The sequence below is a fragment of the Rhipicephalus sanguineus genome, chromosome 6, assembly GCF_013339695.2.
Source record: "Rhipicephalus sanguineus isolate Rsan-2018 chromosome 6, BIME_Rsan_1.4, whole genome shotgun sequence".
NCBI lineage: Eukaryota > Metazoa > Arthropoda > Arachnida > Ixodida > Ixodidae > Rhipicephalus > Rhipicephalus sanguineus.
The window spans coordinates 107965533-107984338 of NC_051181.1; the positions used below are offsets into that span (position 1 = coordinate 107965533).

Consider the following 18806-nt stretch of genomic DNA (forward strand, 5'->3'; position numbering starts at 1 on the left):
CCCCCCCCCCGCCAATTTTGGCGGAGTAACTTCTCCTGCTCCACGCAGTGACTCCCGCTATGGTTCCACTCTCACTCTCCCATTAGTACGCTTGAATCTCGCCCTCAGTCTGTCACTGGAACAAACTTGCTCCAAAACGAGCAGAAAAACACGCTACGACTCGCGATTGGAATTCAACATTGGTCACTCAGTACCTGCAGGCGCGCTGCGCGTTGCGTTGATGGGCCTTGATGCGCAGTACCCTTCTGGTTCTGGCGGGCCGGAGGACCGGCGTGCGCGTAGGCTCACATGAGAGAAAAGCTTAGAAACAGTGGATTTTGTCTACAAGTAATAACGAAATTGGCTACGAAATGCGCCATAATAGAAGTTGAAAGGTAGTCAGAAGCTAGAGACGTCAGACTGCCCAGGCGGTGCTGCGAAAAACGCCGCCACCAGCGCCATCATCGCCACAGGCCTGGCCCTAACTGAGTAGTGCAAAGAGAGCCGTCCGCAAGCCAATGTGCATAGACCATAATGGAACCCCCCTCTTTCGTTGTTGTAGAGGCACGGTTTCCTGTAAATCAAGGACCTGGAAAGCTTCTTCCGCCAATCCACGCTTAAAAAAATAGGAAGCTCATCAAAACGAACTGCGGCTATACAACGCAAAAGATGTTTCACTCATGTCGACGCTCGGTAACTCGCAAGTAGAAGGGAGTTCGAGGCAAGCGCTCCGATGTCCATCCAGTAGCGCCTAAATGTGTTAAATCTGAGTATATACATAATGTCAAAGCGATTAAGTTCGTACATGGTCAGTTTAGTTATCTATGCATCTTACGTTCAGTCGTACAAAGCTCGCTTTGTAAGGGACGAATGGCCCCGGCGATTTTCGCGTTTGCAGTTGCATTCTCCCTTCATCTTTCGCTTCCTGTGCGTTACTCTGTTTTATTACGCATCCTCGAATGTTCTGTTGACGGTTGTCTTCCGTTTGTATGTGCTGCAAATCGGGATACGTGCGTGTCCACTTTCGCGGGGTACAACCAAATGCGAAACCATGGCCTCCGAGATTAGCTCCGGCCATCACAGAGGCCACTGGCAAAACAAACCTGAAGGTGGTCACGACCAACATTTTGCTGTTTACCTGTATGACGTACGTGCGCGATGCTGTGTGGTGACGACCTGTTCAGATTATGGGAGGTAGCGGTGCGCGTGATATTTAACGCGCGCGTCTTCAGTCTGCATCTAGCTGCCCACTCCGTGTTACGCGGCGCACACCGCGGCAAGAGGCTGTGCTGAGCTTCATAGTGAAGTTACCACGGTTTTCTGTCAGGGCTACGCAAAACAATAACAGCAGAGCCACATTATCACACTTTCTTATGCGACCGGCTGTGGAGAACGCGGGTAATTCGCTTACCCAAGACATTCGCAACGGTTCGTATACAGCGCTCTCGCCTTTCTGCTTCATAGGACAGCCATGCAAATCGGTAAAACTGAACGTTGTTATTCAGTCGTACACGTCCGTAGCAATTCTTAAACGCAACAGTAGCGTCCATTGCGGCGTTTCTTCGTAGCCCGTGGAGCAGTAGCGTCTGCTTTTGTTTTCGCCCTCGTTCTGGTGAGTGATCCAGCAAGCACTTCATGGCGGTTCGGTGGCGCGTCCGACTAGCGGAGAAAAATTCATAGCTCTCTTTCTGAGCGTTAAATGCACAAACACACGTCAATATTGAGCTCAATCGTGGTTTCGCACTATCTAGTTGCGCCTGGTTCTACAGCAAACTTTGCAAGCGAGTCGGACTTTGCACTACCCAATACTGCTCCTACAGGTGGCGCTACGCGTCTGCGAAACTCCAGAGTCTGACGTCTAGCCAGGGAGGCAAGCTGAAATCGTCGTCGCCAGACGGGATCGAAAGGTAGCCAATTTGGCGCAAAGCAGCCGCCAAGGGCAACTCCGATCTTGGTTACCTTTGGTTTACGTGTAAACGAATTGTAAATAGACTTGTGCGTTAGCTAAGCGCCACATTATATGAAACCGTTTAATATGCAAGGACTACAGCAGGGCATTCAGCTCCATCAGCAAAGCGTTCACGTAACTCCGTGGAGCACACATAACATCACTGTGCGATGCCTAGCTTCATTCGGATGCTTTAATACGTACCTGAATATCAAAAGCCGATCTCTACAGACATCGGTGTCAATATTCACATTCGGATGAAGCCGAATTCTTGGTGTGTTCTTCTTTCCTTAGTTTTCATGCCTTGAACCCCCTCCCCCCTCTTTCTGTGAGGATTCAAACAGGACGTGCATCTTGTTGACTTCTATCTCTTTCTTTTTCCATGCATCTCTCTCTTTCTCTAGTGCGGCTCGAAGACCGGCGAGTTCTGAACTAGTAAATAGAGGGTTTTAGTGCCGGGGACTGTTAGCCGCTGAGTCTCCGCGTTCTTGAGTTGTTTTTAGCTCTTCCCGCTTTATTCTGTTCGTCAGCCGCTCCCATGGAGAGTTCAACAGAACATAAAAGCCTGAGTACACAAGGAGCTCGGGGGCCCCGGCACTCGAAACACTGTACTGTCTTGGCGTATAAAGTCTTGGACTTCATGACGACCGATCGAGATGGTATAACTTCTCGGCAATGAATCATACGTCTAAGCATAGACGCGGTTAGAGTACGACGTATGTATACAAGCTCCAACGCAACCGGCTTCAGAACCAAGACTGGACACATTGGTTTTTTACACTGCGATTGAATCCACTATTGAAGGCGTGTGATTGCACAATAAGGGCCGCAAAATATATGACGCCGATTTTTAAGCATCCTGTACTCTGAGCTCAAGTGAACAAGTATGTACATAGATACAGTGTGGTTGGTAGAGCGCTGTTTTTGAATTGACAAGCTGAATTTTCGCTTTCAGGCTTCAAAGTCGTATAGAAGTCTTCCTGATAGGGAAAACCCTGTTAAATTCTATAACTACATTACCGTTTGGCAGCCACACAGTTTTTCTTAACTTAAGTCTGCTATGATGTCTGTAACCCCAACTTGCCTAAATATGTTCACGGCATGCATATTTTTTGTGGTATTATCCTTGCTGGTTACGAACGCACTCACTCCTGCAATATCTTGCTTTGTAAGATAGCAGCGTGTGGGCATAAATATATATAAATAAAGTGGCCAATGGAAAATCAAGCATGCTTTAGTTTTATAAAAATGTATGATTCTCGAAAGCGATAAGCATTAAATGCGTGTAAAAGAGTGACATATTCCAGCGGGAATTCCGGCTTTGTTGTATTCTGGTGTAATTTCAAAGTAGATTGGTGAATTGTCCGTCTAGGATTTTTTTAAAATCTTCTTGGTTCCCTTAAAAGAAAAAAGAAAATTGGCACCGCTCAGTAGAATGTAAGCGTACAATAAGTTTTATTTTGCGTACTGGTGCACAGATATGTCTGAGTGCTTACAATACATTGACAATACTCCTAATATACGGATGATAATAGGCGTATACCATCGATTTAGTCTCTGTATCTCTGTAATTGTGAAAAACTGCAGTTTAAAAATGGCGTAACGCGCAGACAAGCTGGTTGCATAACTTGTTGGGGAAAATCTATATATGTAAAGACACATTATTTCCCTCCCTCCCTCCCTGTCTCTTTCTAGATATATATATATATATATATATATATATATATATATATATATATATATATATATATATATATATATATATATATATATATATATATTGTAGAGAAGCCTTGGGACATGGTAATGGGTTACCCTCTCCAGCGCCTTCTAGTGGGTCGTCCTCTTTGGTTGCTTGAAAAAGAACGCCGCTCGCGCAGAGAGTTCGTGCCTTGCCGTGACTGTCGCCATTACTCATTGTCGTTGAGTACTGTCTATTAAACACCTTAACAATTTGGTGGAGAGTGCTCTGCTCCCATTCAATGCCCCTGGAGCTCCGATCCCGTACCCTGCCATCTACCATGCCTCAAGACGCCGCCCAGCAAACGCCTCCTCTCGCAACAAGCACATGTCCCGGTGTCCCCCGTATACGCGATCCACCTATCTTCACTGGCTCCGATAGCACCGACGTGGAGGACTGGCTCGCAATTTACGAGCGCGTCAGCATCCCCAACAAATGGGACGAAGAAGGCAAGTTAAGCAACTTGGTATTCTACCTCGCGGGCGTAGCAAGCTTGTGGTACAACAACCACGCGTCCGATTTTGCGACTTGGTCCGATTTCAAGACCGCCGTCATCAGCGTTTTTGGCCGCCCAGCAGTTCGTAAGCTGCAAGCCGAACAGCGCTTACGTGAACGATCTCAGCAGGCCGGTGAATCTTTCACAAGTTATATCGAAGACGTCCTCGACTTGTGTAAGAAGGCCAACGGAACCATGTCTGAGTCTGACAAGATCAGGAACGTAATGAAAGGCATTGACGACGATGCCTTCACCATGCTCCTCGCCAAAAACCCTAGCACAGTGGCCGAGGTCATAACGCTGTGCCAGAGCTACGAGGAGCTCCGCCGGCAGCGTTCGATGACCCGTCGCTCCCCATCACGCGACGCAGAGCTTGCTGGCTTGGCGGCAATATCTGACCAGGCCGCGTTGCTGGCAGAAGTCAAGTCATTCGTGCGCGAGGAAATTGCACGCCAGGTCTCCCTCCTCGCCTTTGCCCACCCGCCGCACGTTCAACAGTCGTCGACCACCCTTCTTCCTCCTCTCCGCCGAGCGATTGAGCAGGAAATTGCGGAGGTCATGCCTGAGTACCACCCGCAACCTCCGGCTCCTGCGCCCCAGAGTTACCCTCCAGTTGTTGCCAGGACGCCCCAAGTAATTCCTGCGGCTGCCCCAATGAGTTACGCCGAAGCCGCCGCTAGACCTCCGTTCTTTGAGGCGGGTGTGCCGGCTACATATGCTGACGCCATCCCTCGGCCCCGACTGCAGCCCACCATGCAGTCATTTCAGCAGCCGACCCGTCAATCACGTACTGCGACATGGGCGGGACCTACCCCGGCGAACCGATGGCGCACCCCCGACAACCGGCCCATCTGCTTTGCTTGCGGTTACGCCGGTCACGTGGCACGTTATTGTCAACGCGTGCAGCCGCCTCGAGTCGCGTCACCTGTCACCAGCCAGTCAAGCCGTGCATTCTACGACCCACCTCCACCTATGTCGCCGACGTCACGCCCACCTCCAGCTACTCGCCGCTCTCCGTCTCCACGACGTCGATCACTGTCACCCATGCGGCCACGTTCGGTCGCACGAGAGCAGGAAAACTAGTCGTCGCAGTCCAGGAGGCAAGGGCTGCGACGCTATCGAACTGTGAAAGCCCTCAGCGAAGTCCATCGAATGTAATCGACGTGCTTGTGGACGGTGTTCGCGCATCGGCCCTTATCGATACTGGAGCCGCTGTATCCGTTATGGACGCAAAACTTTGCCGCTTACTTCGAAAAGTGATGACGCCACTTTCTGGGATGTCCCTCCGTACCGCGAGCTCCCAGAGTATTCATCCCACAGCAGTATGCACTGCTCGCGTCGTCATTCAGGACGTTCTGTACGACGTCGAGTTCATCATAATTGCGGCATGCTCTCACGACGTCATCTTGGGATGGGATTTCCTCTCCCGCCACGACGCCGTAATTCGTTGCGCACCAGCCGAAATCGAACTCTCACCGTTCTCACATTTGACGCCGACAGACAGCCCATCGGCAGTGAGCAAGATCCTCGTCACAGACGATACGAAAGTGCCTCCAAACTCGTCAACGGCTGTGTCGGTCTACTGCGCCGGTCTCTCCGACACCATTGCACTCCTTTCGCCATCTGCCCGCGTCTGCACTAGGAAAGGGTTGCTGGTACCTTTTGCGACCGTGCGAGTCACTCAGGGCAGCACCACTATTTTTGTTACCAACCCATCCCCGTGCATTGTTACGTTGGTTCGAGGGGAATGTCTCGGCAAAGTGGAACCCGTTGAAGACGCACAAGTTCTGGACGCACCCGATGACTCGCACTGTACCAGTTCCCGCACCATCAGTGCTGTTTCCACGTCTGATTCGTCACCTACTGATGTATTTGGTCCCTCCATTGCTGACAACCTTACGTCGGTCCAGCGTTCGCAGCTTCTGTGCTTGTTGGATGAATTTCGTCATTCTTTCGATGTCGGGCAAACATCCCTCGGCCGCACGTCCGCTGTTACGCATCGCATCGACACTGGCGCCCAACCACCACTGCGGCAACGTCCATATCGCGTGTCTCCCACAGAACGCCGGGTAATTAACGAGCAAGTGGACGATATGCTTCGACGCGATGTAATTCGGCCCTCCGACAGCCCATGGGCGTCTCCTGTTGTTCTCGTTGCGAAGAAGGACGGTTCTGTGCGGTTCTGTGTCGACTACCGACGGCTCAACAAGATCACCCGCAAGGATGTTTATCCACTGCCGCGAATCGACGACGCGATTGACAGCCTCCAAGGAGCAGAATTCTTTTCGTCTCTCGATTTGCGCTCGGGGTACTGGCAAGTACCCATGGCTGATGACGCTCGACCAAAGACAGCCTTTGTCACGCCCGACGGCTTGTACGAGTTCAACGTCATGCCGTTCGGTCTGTGTAATGCGCCCGCGACCTTCGAGCGCATGATGGACACCGTTCTGCGTAACTTGAAATGGCACACGTGCCTGTGTTACCTGGACGACGTCGTCGTCTTCGCTCCGGACTTCTCCACGCATCTCCAACGTCTGCGGCATGTTTTGACACGTTTGAGCAACGCCGGCCTCCAACTGAATCTGAAGAAGTGCCGATTTGCGGCACGGCAGCTGACAATCCTCGGCTACGTCGTGTCCAAAGACGGAATCCTTCCCGATCCGGCCAAGCTTCGGGCCGTGGCCGAATTTCCCAAACCTACGTCCGTCAAAGAACTGCGCAGTTTCGTCGGACTGTGTTCATACTTTCGACGCTTCATACGAAACTTTGCCACCATCATATCGCCGCTGACGAAGCTCCTTGGAAGTAACGGACCCCTAAATTCGTGGTCGTCCGAGTGTGACGACGCATTCGCAAAGCTCCGTCGCTTGTTGACCTCTCCTCCCATACTACGCCACTACGACCCTACGGCCCCAACGGAGGTACACACGGACGCCAGCGGTGTAGGCCTCGGCGCTGTCCTTGCGCAACGCAAACCAGGGTTCCCCGAATATGTCGTGGCATACGCAAGCCGTACGCTTACCAGAGCCGAGACCAATTACTCAGTCACGGAAAAAGAGTGCCTGGCGATCATATGGGCCCTTACAAAGTTTCGACCTTATTTGTATGGTCGCCCATTTGATGTCATCACCGACCATCATGCACTATGCTGGCTGTCGTCATTGAAGGATCCCTCAGGCCGTCTCGCCCGCTGGGCACTTCGCCTGCAGGACTACGACATCCGCGTGCTGTACCGCAACGGACGCCAGCATGCTGACGCCGACGCCCTCTCGCGCTCTCCCTTGCCTGACGACAATGCCCCCTGCTCAGTATCTCACATAACTGTTGCTTCAATCAGCGTTCACACCATCGCTACCGAACAGCGCAAGGATAAATGGATCGCCTCGCTGATCGACTTGCTCACTGATCCGACGGCAACACCATCCACTCGCGCGTTGCGTCGTCAAGCCCACCATTTCGCCGTTCGTGACGACCTCCTGCACCGACGCAATTACAACGCCGACGGCCGCCAGTGGCTACTAGTGATACCCCGCAGTCTGCGTTCTGATATATGCGAGGCCTTCCACTCTGACCCGCAATGCGCGCACTCTGGGGTATCCAAAACTTACCACCGCATTCGACAACGATACTTCTGGCGTGGGATGTACCGCTACGTGCAGAAGTTCGTTCGCTCCTGCCTCGATTGCCAACGCCGAAAACCTGCAACGCACGTGTCGCCAGCAGGTCTACAACCATTACCTTGCCCTAACCGTCCGTTCGGGCGCGTGGGCATCGATTTGTATGGACCACTTCCTCTGACTTCGGCTGGTAACCGCTGGGCCATCGTCGCTGTTGACCATCTAACGCGCTACGCCGAAACCGCCGCCCTCCCAGCGGCTACAGCGCGCGATGTTGCCTCCTTCCTACTACACCGATTCATACTGCGTCACGGTCCACCCCAAGAGCTTCTCAGCGATCGAGGCCGTGTCTTCTTATCGGAAGTCGTGGAAGCCATTCTGAAAGAGTGCCATGCTGTTCACCGCAAAACTGCTGCTTACCACCCGCAGACGAATGGCCTAACCGAACGCTTTAACCGCACGCTCGGCGACATGCTGTCAATGTACGTCGCCGCCGATCACACCAATTGGGATGCCATTCTGCCCTTCGTCACCTACGCCTATAACACCGCCCCTCAGAGCACTACTGGTTTTTCACCGTTCTTCTTACTGTACGGAAGGCACCCGTCGCACACCATCGACACGATACTTCCATACAAGCCGGATTCATCTGAGTGTGCGCCTATTTCTGACACAGCCAGGCTCGCTGAAGAGTGTCGCGAGCTTGCCAAGACATTTACGACGCAGGAACAAGAGCTGCAGAAGAGCATTCGCGATGGCACCACCACTTCTGAACCCACGTTCCTCCCTGGAGCGCTCGTATGGCTCTCGGTCCCTACCACTGCAAGTGGCCTTTCTTCAAAACTGCTGCCGAAATACGAAGGCCCATACCGGATCGTCGAGCGCACATCCCCGGTCAACTACTTGATCGAACCCACCGAACCAGCTTCGGACATGCGCCGTCGAGGGCGCGACATTGTCAACGTGGAGCGCCTCAAGGCCTACTATGACCCACTCATAGTGACGAGCTGTTAGGTCGCCGGACGGCTCCCTTTTCGTACCCGGGGTAATTGTAGAGAAGCCTTGGGACATGGTAATGGGTTACCCTCTCCAGCGCCTTCTAGTGGGTCGTCCTCTTTGGTTGCTTGAAAAAGAACGCCGCTCGCGCAGAGAGTTCGTGCCTTGCCGTGACTGTCGCCATTACTCATTGTCGTTGAGTACTGTCTATTAAACACCTTAACAATATATATATATATATATATATATATATATATATATATATATATTATATATATATATAGATATATATATATATATATATATATATATATATAGACATGAACGTAAGTCTAGCGCGTCAGTTAGGGGCATTGTATGTGTACAATTTTAAGCGTGGCATTAAGCATGAGTCCCTAAGCAATTTAGGCTAGAAGTAGACGTTGCTGGGCTAGTCGGTTCATGTTCAAGTGCAAGCAACAAAGGTATGGCTGTTTTTGCGCAAGGAAATAACGAGGGAAGGGCTCTCCTGGACCCCTTCCCTCGTTGTTTCCTTGCGCTAAAAGAGCCATACTTTTGTGGCTTTAACTTGAGCAATTTAGGCTCCCGTGAAATTTTTTTTAACGAAACACTTCAATCATAGAAGAGTAAGTGAAGGCGCTGAAACTTGTCTTACTTGGTTATGATATCCAGGTTTGCTTACATTCACGCACTAATTGCTAGCAGAAACAGGAGATGAGCTGTAAAAAAACAGGACATCCAAAAATTTAATTAGTTGGAAGGCAAACACAGATGTCATGAACACTTGTTGACAGAAAATAACAATTAAGCAGTGTTAAGAATTGGGAAGGCATTACTATATTGAGTGGAAAAAAGACACGCAGTGCCTTACAGTTCCAAAAAACAAAAAAAAAACCGTTTGTAGCCCAGTTATGCGTCGTGAAGGTCAGCGGCAGCATCAACTCTCTTAGATGCAAGTGTATTACGAGTATTACTTTCTCACTTTTTGTTTTGAATGGGGGAGTTGTCGACTGCAGTCGACCGGCTTTTATTTATGATAGCACACTTATAAACGAACAAAAAATTATGGAAGCTTCGCACTGTTGGTGCCAAGCATGAGGGAACAGCGAAGCAGGACGGCCTTCCTAGTTCCTCTTTATTTTCTCTTTCTATCTCTTTCTCTCTGTTTCTTGTATCTCTTTTTTTGTATCTGTTTCTTTCTTTCTCTCTCTCTGTTCATTTCTCTCTCTTTTGTTTTGTTTCTCTCTATTTTTCTGTCTGTCTGTCTGTTTTTCTTTCTTTTTCTCTTTCTTTCTCCCTCTTTTCTCTTTTCTCCTCTTCCTTCTATCGCTTTCTCCCTCTCTCTTTCTCTCTCTCTTTCCCTTTTTTCTATCTCTTTCTTTCGATATCTTTCTTTCTGTCTCTCTTTATCACGTGTTCGTTTTCGTTTGACACTCGCACCTGCTGTACACGGTAGTGGGGCTTGCCCGATTCCTGTCGCGCTTACCCACCTGAGGAGTTTTGCACGACGGAGCAAAACTTTTGTACTGTGAAGCTTAAACAGCTTCACAGTACAAAAGGCTGGAGAGAGTGCGTGCCATTTCATGAAGAGAGCGCGTGCCGGTTCATGATGATGATACATTTATCTTTACCAAGGAGCACAAGCTACCGACATTTTATACCGTGTCACACGGGCACCCGCGAACTCCGTTTAACTCCCTCGTCTTTACGTCAACGGAGATGCGGTCCGTGTCACACGGTCTCCCTTACGCAAAGAAAGTTAAATGGAGCGTTTCGCAAAGGGACTTCGGCGATCTCCATTAGTGGCGGAACGGAGTACTCTCGTCCCTAGTAATCTGTAGTTACGGAAAAAAACTGCAAACGCAAAACAACCGCAGTTAACACAATAATGCATTTTATGAATATTAAAAGTTATTTGACTGCATAATCAATTCATAACGTGCGCTTAACGAAAAAATAGAAGCGTATAAGTGCACATACTCTCCGCATCGTGCCTCGCGAAAAGCCGTTGTTCCGCCATTTTAGATAAGTGTCTTCGCGTCCGTGCGCACCATTGTGTTTACGTCTGTGTATCTCGTTCCGTTCTTATTTGCGGCGCTCTTTATTCTATTTCAACATTTACAAAAGTCATAGCAGAGAGCGACGCGGGTTCTTCCTTCGTCGACCCCGGCGGTCTGGCTGGCAGCACATGTGAGCGGTTGTGGGACCCATCCGAAGCAAGGGCTCCGTGGACTGAACGTGAGGCATGCTCATCGGATATTGGGAAGCACAACGTGATGTATGCGCTAGCGCAACTTCGAAGAAATCGATGCCAACTTGCAGTGTGTTTGACAATCAGCGCACGTCGACAAAACGCGTGCCAAAACAAACGCGCAGTGTTGCCAGCACTCCTGTCAACATTAATGCCAACGTGCTTGCAGGCTACACGTTCCTGTGATAAAAGCCAAAACATTTTTTTTAATTTCGATTTGAATAACTTGTAGTTTTTACAATCGCACGTACGATTGAGAATGTTTTCAGCGTGATTAGACGCGAATATTCTGCATGCAGTAGTAGGCGCAACAGCGCCTAATGGACCCCTTGCGGCTTCTGTCCAAACCTCGTAAAATGCCGCGTGACATGGCCAAAGCATCTCCGTCGAGCTCCCTAATGGTGTTTTACGTTTATGGAGTTTAACGGAGTTCGGTGGTGGCCATGTGACAGGGGTATTAAACCGCTTCGCTGTTAATAAGCGTCTCGCCTGAAACAGCCTAACGTGAATCTCGCCTGAAACCACGTGATTCGACTTGTTGGCGGGGATCTCTCAAGGCACTAAACAATGGCAAAGCTCTCCGCGATAGCTTAGTGAATGAACCAGAACCTTCAAGCATTGCGGGACATGTTGATAAATGGTATTAAATAAAACCAAATCAGCAACCATTATTTTCTGACAATAGAGTTGGCCATCATAGGGCGTCTTTTAATACCAGCGAAGCTAACTGAAGTGTAGTTCGGTGGAGAAGCGTAAGATGCACCATTCCTAGCCGCAAGAACTAGCAAAATGGTCTGTTCTATTAAGTATGATATTTATATGCATTTGCTTTCTTTTAACATTGACAGGTGTGACACTGTTGCAATAAACGCTGTGGTGTTCTTAAAAGCTTCTGTGTTGGTTATTAAGCTATATGTTCGAATTAACAATGACTCTATGTAGTTTTTGTTTTACAGCGTTTATCTTAAAAGTGATGCTAGCTTTTATATTTGTTCGTTATATATTGCTCTATACGATATTGCGTTTTTATATTCGTTAATTCTATGATGAGCAATGAAGTAATTAAGCAGTTCTTCAACAATGTTCCACTGAATACTCAAGTATGCGTTTTGATTTCCTGCGTAAGTATGATCCGCCTCTTCGACGTTTAACCAAGTACAGCTATGTTGCATGCAACATGCAAATTTTGAATATTTTCTTTAAGCTTAATAAGAAACCTTGGTAAAGGAAACATTTATACCGACCAGTAAGTTATGAGGTTGTATGTTACCCTCACTTTTGGTTGGGCTTAGCCCAAATAATAGACAAGCATAAGCAGTGCATAGGCTTTAAAAAAATCTTACCTGATGCCTTGCCATACACCTCTTGGATTCCATGCTCTGTTCTCTTGGCTGGAAACAGGTGAGACGCTAGATGAGCGTGCTAGCAAGAACGGCTGGTAACCTTTGTGACCACTGTTATCGTTGGTACCTGAATAACCACTAGAATGACTAGGGCTGTTACTTCGACTGATATAACCATAGGAGCCGTCGGAACGATAGAGTGGATTGTTGGTGGTGTAGCCAGCATTTGCTCCAGCACCAGTGGGCATAGCCCTGTACCCGGTGGTGACAAGAAAACGGGTGTCGTCGGTATTTCCGCGGCCTCCGTCACGGCCTTCAACAAAGCCGTCGATATCAGCAGAGCGGCTACCGGAGTTATCTTTACGAAAATAGGGGACCCAGGGACCCCCTGAAGATGGGTACTTGCTAGGGTAGCTGGACATCGAACCTCTTAAGCGTCCATCCAGGATTGTGTTCATGGTGGTGTCTGCGTTAGGAGAGCCATCGCTACCCCCAATAAGTACAGACTGTCTCCTCCCAACGGTAGATGAACTGTATGAGCCAGTTCCCGGAAGAATTTCGCTTGTGCTACCTACAGTGAAACCTCTTGAGGATATCGGAGCTTCGGTCAAACCAGCTTTCCACCCGCCCCCAGCTTCCATATTCTGAGAGCCAGGGTTATCATTTAAACGATTCGCAGCATCGAATAATCTAGAGGCCCTGTCACTGGGTGAATTGGCGGAGGGTATGATATTTCTGGAGGGTCTATTGTAAGGGATGAATTCGTATTCGTTAGTAAATTTAGGCTGCATTCTGGAAACACTAAGGTATCCTCTTTCGAACTCAGGTGTTTTGGTCGGTGCGGACTGCCGTCTGAGGTCGTTTATAGCCCTATTAACTTCATCCCCAGCAATGTCCCTAAAGTTTCTGACAGGATTGTAGGTCCTGGAACCGACATCACGAGCCGGTCCTGTATAGCCATTGTTAAAGGAAGATGGAAGCGTTTCAGGTACATGGAGGCTGTAGCCGCCGGTATTTCCAGGGTATGCTACCCCTCCAGCAGCAGGCAAGCGCCCTGAGGGTTTAGTTGCTTGTTCAAACCTGGGCATCTTCAAGAAGCGGCGTCTAGTTCCGACTATTTCAGAAGCACTTGAATAGTCAGGTTTGTAGGTTGAGTCACCTTGTCTAATGATGTACCCCGCGTCACCAACGCCATTGGCAGTTGCTGAACTTTTGGTGGTCGAAGCCTCATTACCACTGCTATCTCCAGATGGTGTTTCCCAGCCATTGGCAGTAACACCTTCGTGTACAGGTACACCTCTCTGGTTATTGAGCCATTTAAGGAGGCGTCCGCCAACCTCAAAATTTGTAAGGTCTGTGCGTCTTTCAGGTTCATCCGAATCAGATTTACGAGTCTCAGAACTAGAAATAATTGTTCTCGGGAAATACTTGTAAGCAGAATTGACTTCTGGTCCTGTTTTTCTACTGTCACCATTGAAGCCACCGTTGAATGCCGATACATAGCTAGGATTTGTTGGCCGTTCGTTCGCCACTCCATTTAAGGTGAACGGCGAACCCGCAGAGCCGCCTATAGGTTTAGAAAGATCTGTTATTTTGGGGACAGCCATAATCGGTAGTGTTGGGTTGCTGACGATAAAGCGAGAGTTATAACCTCTAGAGTAACGGGAGCCATCCATCGCACGACTTCCGAATTGCATACGTTGAGGCTTTTTTCTATCGCTAATAGTACGGAAGTGCCTATCAGGTTTGCCTGTTCCAGCTAAGGCGGGCTGCAGTTTTAACATGCGTGTGGCTCCGGGAAATTCGGAGCTGACAAAATTTTTCATGTCAGCCGGAGCTTTGAAGACAGGGTTCCCGGCGACGTTGGCTGATCTCATGAAGCCGAAGTCAGTAAGTCCTGCCCTTCCAGGTAAATTGTTGTATCCAGCTGGACTGCTTGGAGGCGGGCCGCCGGCAGAACCTTCGGTGGGTTGAGATGCTTCATTTGGACCGTTCACTCCTGTAAACGGGCCTACCGCTCCAGCGTTTCTTGAGTTAGAGTTGCCATTAAAATTGACAGGAGGATGGGATATGCCAGCAGTAAAGACATATGGTTGTTTCCCGAGCCACTGAGATTGGAAATGACGTGCGCCTTCCGACTGTCTTGTGTTACCAGTAGAAATGTCTCCTAAATGTTGGCGCACTTCACCTCTATGGAGAGGCCACCCAAAAGTACCACTGCCTTCAATAATTCCAGGTGCAGCAGAACCTCGCAAGTGTTTGGTTGTGCGGAAAGTGCGAAAACGCATTCCTACAGGTGTACGTGAGTTGCTGATTGAAAAGCCGGGTTGTGGACTGTTGTAAATCGAGGAGTCGTATACTCCGTTACTTTGTGAAGATTGAGGTTGATTACTTAAGTCTGGTACAATTGATAGAAGGCGTGAAAATGCAGTGTTTTCCGAATTCCGGGTAGCTTGCATGCGCCCAAAAGGATCTGAGGTCTTTAAGTATGGAGATGATCTTGATATGCCACCGGCCAGGCCAGGCGTTTGTCGCCCTTCGGTGGGAGGTAAGTAAGGACCACGATGTTCAAAGTTTGTTCCGGCGCTACTAGCAGTAAGAGCTCGTACACCACTGACTTCACGGGAGCGGGGAGGTCTCGAAGGAGCAACGGATGCTGCAAAAATACCAGGTCCCAAAGAACCACCTAAGCGTTCGTGTGGACGGTATATATTGAAACCTGCTCTTACAGGCGGTCCTGTGCTGCTAATTGTAAAGCCAGATATTGGAGTTTTCGGGATGAACGATTGAACCGCTTCTTTTCTGCGGGCATATTGAGGTAGACTGATCAAACCCGGTACCATTGTTAGCGGACCTAGAGCTCCAGCGTTTACTGAAGAAGAGCTTTGAATGCTTGCGGAAGGATGAGGGAGATTTGAGGCCACAGGTGTCTGTATTATGCCACTGCCGTAACCAGGAATTTGCGTTCCGAGGGTGTGAGCTCCGTACTGACGGCTAGATTCTAACTGTGCTGTTGTGCTACTGGAAGGAAAACCTATTGTATGTACACCGGCTTCTTGTGGGAAAGAAGGTTGCCCAGAAGTACCTGCAGCTCTATTGACTCCAATTGTGGCAGGACCTCCGAAGTGTTCGGCAGTGCGGACTATATTGGAAGCTGCTCCTATAGGTGCACCTGTGCTGCTAATTGCAGCAGCAGCAGTTATTCCAGATGTGGGAGCACCTCCTATGTGTGTGGAAGCGCGGAATATCTTTGATCCAGGTCCTGTAGGTATTCCTGTGCTGCTAATAGAGAAGCCGGACGGTAGACTTGTATAGACGAAGGAGCCATACGCTCCGGTCTTTTGGGAAAGTCTAGATGGAAGGCTTAAGCCGGGCACGTTCGTCAGCCTACCTACAGTTTCAGCGTTTCCGATACTTGAGGAAGTTTGAACGTGCACGAAAGGATGATAGGCGTTCGTGGCTGAAGATGATTCTGATATCCCACGGGCAAGACCACGAGGTTGTATTCCGATAGCAGGAGAGGCGTACTGAGGGCTGTTATGCATCGGTGTTCTTGGACTACTGTCCTGGAAAGCTCCTGCGTGTCCACGGAATTCCCTTGAGAGGGGAGGCTCCACATTAGTACTTGCAACTCCAATGGTTCCAAACCTGGTATAGCCTAAGGGTTTGGCAGAGTGGAAAATATGGGAACCTGATCCTGTAGGTAACCCTGTGCTGCTGATTGAAAAGCCGGACGGAAGGCTTGTATCCATGAACGAACCATAAGCCCGATTATTTCTTATCTGTTGTTTTGTGGTGGCATCAGCCAAACCTTCTGCGCGTTTAGCGGCTTCGTGCATGCTGGACAGCTGGCCAAGCCCACCTCGAGATCCACTGAAGTGAAACGTTCCAGGCCTACCCAAATCTGGTTTTACCGAACCACTTAAGGCTAACGGTGGTAGTGAGGCGTGAGCATTCAAATCACTTGGACGATTCCCATAGCCGAAAGAGCCGTGCTCGCTTTTGAACTCCGGCTTCTGTCCCATGATCTCACTTGAAACGCTTCCTGATACAGGTTTCCTGGCCAAGCTCGGTTTTTCTGGAATGGTACTTCCAGCTTTAGTGATTGCAAGAGTGGCTTTTTTGCCTAGAGATGCAGAAGGGTAGCTGATTCTGGAACCATTACTTGGCGGGATTGCTGGGTGTATGATAATGTCCGGGGGATTACTTTTATGAATGGAGATACTCCCGCTGGAGTCATGAGGGCCTCCGCTTGCTCTACCATTATCGATACCACTTGTTTTCTCAAGTGGCGTCTCTAAGGTTCCATGTTTTCCCTGTTCGTTTTTAACTGCACCGACTGAACTAATGAGACCTAGAGCACTAGATGTTGATCCTGTCATGCTAGTGGTGAGGTTATGTAGTTTTTTCAAATGGTCACTGAAGGTATGCGAACTCTTTTTTTCTAAATGTATTCCGGAGTTGCCTACGAGTACATTTGCCGGTGACTCAGATGAGTGTTTCGAATTAGTTTGTCCGTGGGCCAGCGTGCCGACTACACCGCTTTTATTAACCATATCCGGAAAGTGTCCGGGAAGAGGAGAGATTAAAGGACCTAGACCTGCAGGTGTTTCTGAAATTCCAAGTGACAAGCCATTTTCTGTGTTTCCAGGGGGAACTAAGCTATTGTGACCATTTTTATGCGTCAATGTTTTCTCCTTGTCAGCAAATAAACTTTCGGGAGGTTCAGCCTTGCTTAAACTAAGTGCACCTCCATCTAAAGGTAGCGTTGGTGCCGCTGTATGTCCTGGCACCAGAGATGAAATTCCAGGCCTTCCTGCACTGGGTGATACTGTATTACCAACGACAGAGCCAGAGGATTTGTTTGCATGGATGGATGTATCGTGCCTGCTAGGCAATCCTGGTGGCCTGCTCATGCTGTTAGTAGGCATGGGTCCTTCGATTGCAGGTTCACGATTAAAACCATCATGTCCTTTGAGTGTACCTACAGTTCCGGCGGGGCCTGAACTATCAGAAGCTCCCAAATATCCCGGGGTACCGTTTGTGATAGAGCCTACTTGAGGGGCTGCTAGATCACCGTTAACTGTTGCCTCACGATGTAAATTTACAGTGGCCTTGTGAGGACTTTTCACGTCTCCAGAGGGCGTTGTCTTGCTAATCAGCGTAGGAGTTCTCGAGAAGACGAGTGCCTCGTCTGAGCCGGTGTCACTCGTAAGTGCTTTGAGGCGATGGGAACTGAGACTGGTTCCAGGAGTCTTCTCGAGAAAATTTGCTGTTCCTACTCCACTGGGTGATTCTGAGCTGCCTTTGACAGATCCAGAAGATGTGATACTTGAGACAGAGGATGCATTCCCGCCTTTACTCTTGAGGAGCGTGCTCTCTTCCTTAGTTGTACTTCCTACTCCTAAATGAAATGTCTTCCTGGGCAAGTCACCGGGTTTGTTGATCAAAGACAAGACGCCTACAGATGGTCCGCTGACGTCATCAAGCATGCCAGCGCCCCTATTCCCGACTGCACCTTTGGAATCGGTTACAAGTCCGGCATTCTGTTTACCAGGAAGCGTGCTGACGCTCAGCTTTTCAAGATCGTCAGCGTAGGCTGCCGCCAAGGGGGCGGTAGCGCTAGGCGAAAGCGATATGCTACCTCCAGGTCCAGCGCCATAGCTGAATGGGTTCGCACCATTCCATCCCCGAGCATAGTACACGATGCCATTCCTCCTTGATTCGATGAGCCGAACGTTTGTGAGCGATACTGAAACGAGAGAAAATTTTCTAAATAAATCGCTGTTATTTCAAGAAAAAATGTGATGTTCTTTGAATCCAGTGGGGAGTACCATACACACAATAAACTGTGTGCATCTTTTGCATTATGCATGGTTTGCTTACATACATTATTTTCGTGTCCTAAACTATTTATATGAACCACTGTGCTCCATGGCTCAGATACATTAGAGCTGCATTGTTGATCTGGAGCTATGATGGTGGGTTGAATTCGTTGTCTTGACCATCGGTCAATTAAAAAGCGCTCGTGCATTTAACGCGAAAGCCTCAGATGTCTCACCAAACGCGAAAACTGACCATCGGCGTCCCGCGTCATCGGCGTCAACACGAATGGTGCAGAAATCATCATCACGTGATGTCGTCATCATGACATTACCGATCGCAAACATTTGTGACTTCATCATGACGTCACATCGCGTGTCGTAACATAATGACTTCATCACATGACATCGTCGCTTGGTCAAAGGTGGGCCGATCACGGAGGCAGGGCAAAATCAGGTGACGTGCAGAATACTTTCGCAGGGTGGCGGGGGAGGATTATACAATGTCTGACAGAAAACTTCAAGGTGGCTTTCGCCGTCGAGTCGTCTTAGGCGAATGCGCAAGGAACCCTGTCAGTTTTTTGTAGCGTTAGCTACACTGGCCTAGCCGAGC

At 49.2% G+C, this 18806-nt stretch overlaps 2 protein-coding genes across 2 annotated transcripts in view; one reads left to right on the forward strand and one right to left on the reverse strand.

Annotated features, from left to right (window-relative positions):
- LOC119396126 (uncharacterized) overlaps window positions 1-18806 on the forward strand; it is a 280780-nt gene that overhangs the window by 145732 nt on the left and 116242 nt on the right. The window lies entirely within an intron of this gene.
- LOC119396132 (uncharacterized) lies at window positions 3146-13525 on the reverse strand. The gene is made up of 3 exons (XM_037663223.2): window positions 12372-13525; window positions 9433-9496; window positions 3146-3325 (listed from the first exon to the last, which is right to left on the reverse strand). The coding sequence occupies exons 1-2, from the start codon at window positions 13457-13459 to the stop codon at window positions 9469-9471; spliced, it is 1116 nt and encodes a 371-aa protein (XP_037519151.1). The 5' UTR covers window positions 13460-13525; the 3' UTR covers window positions 3146-3325; window positions 9433-9468.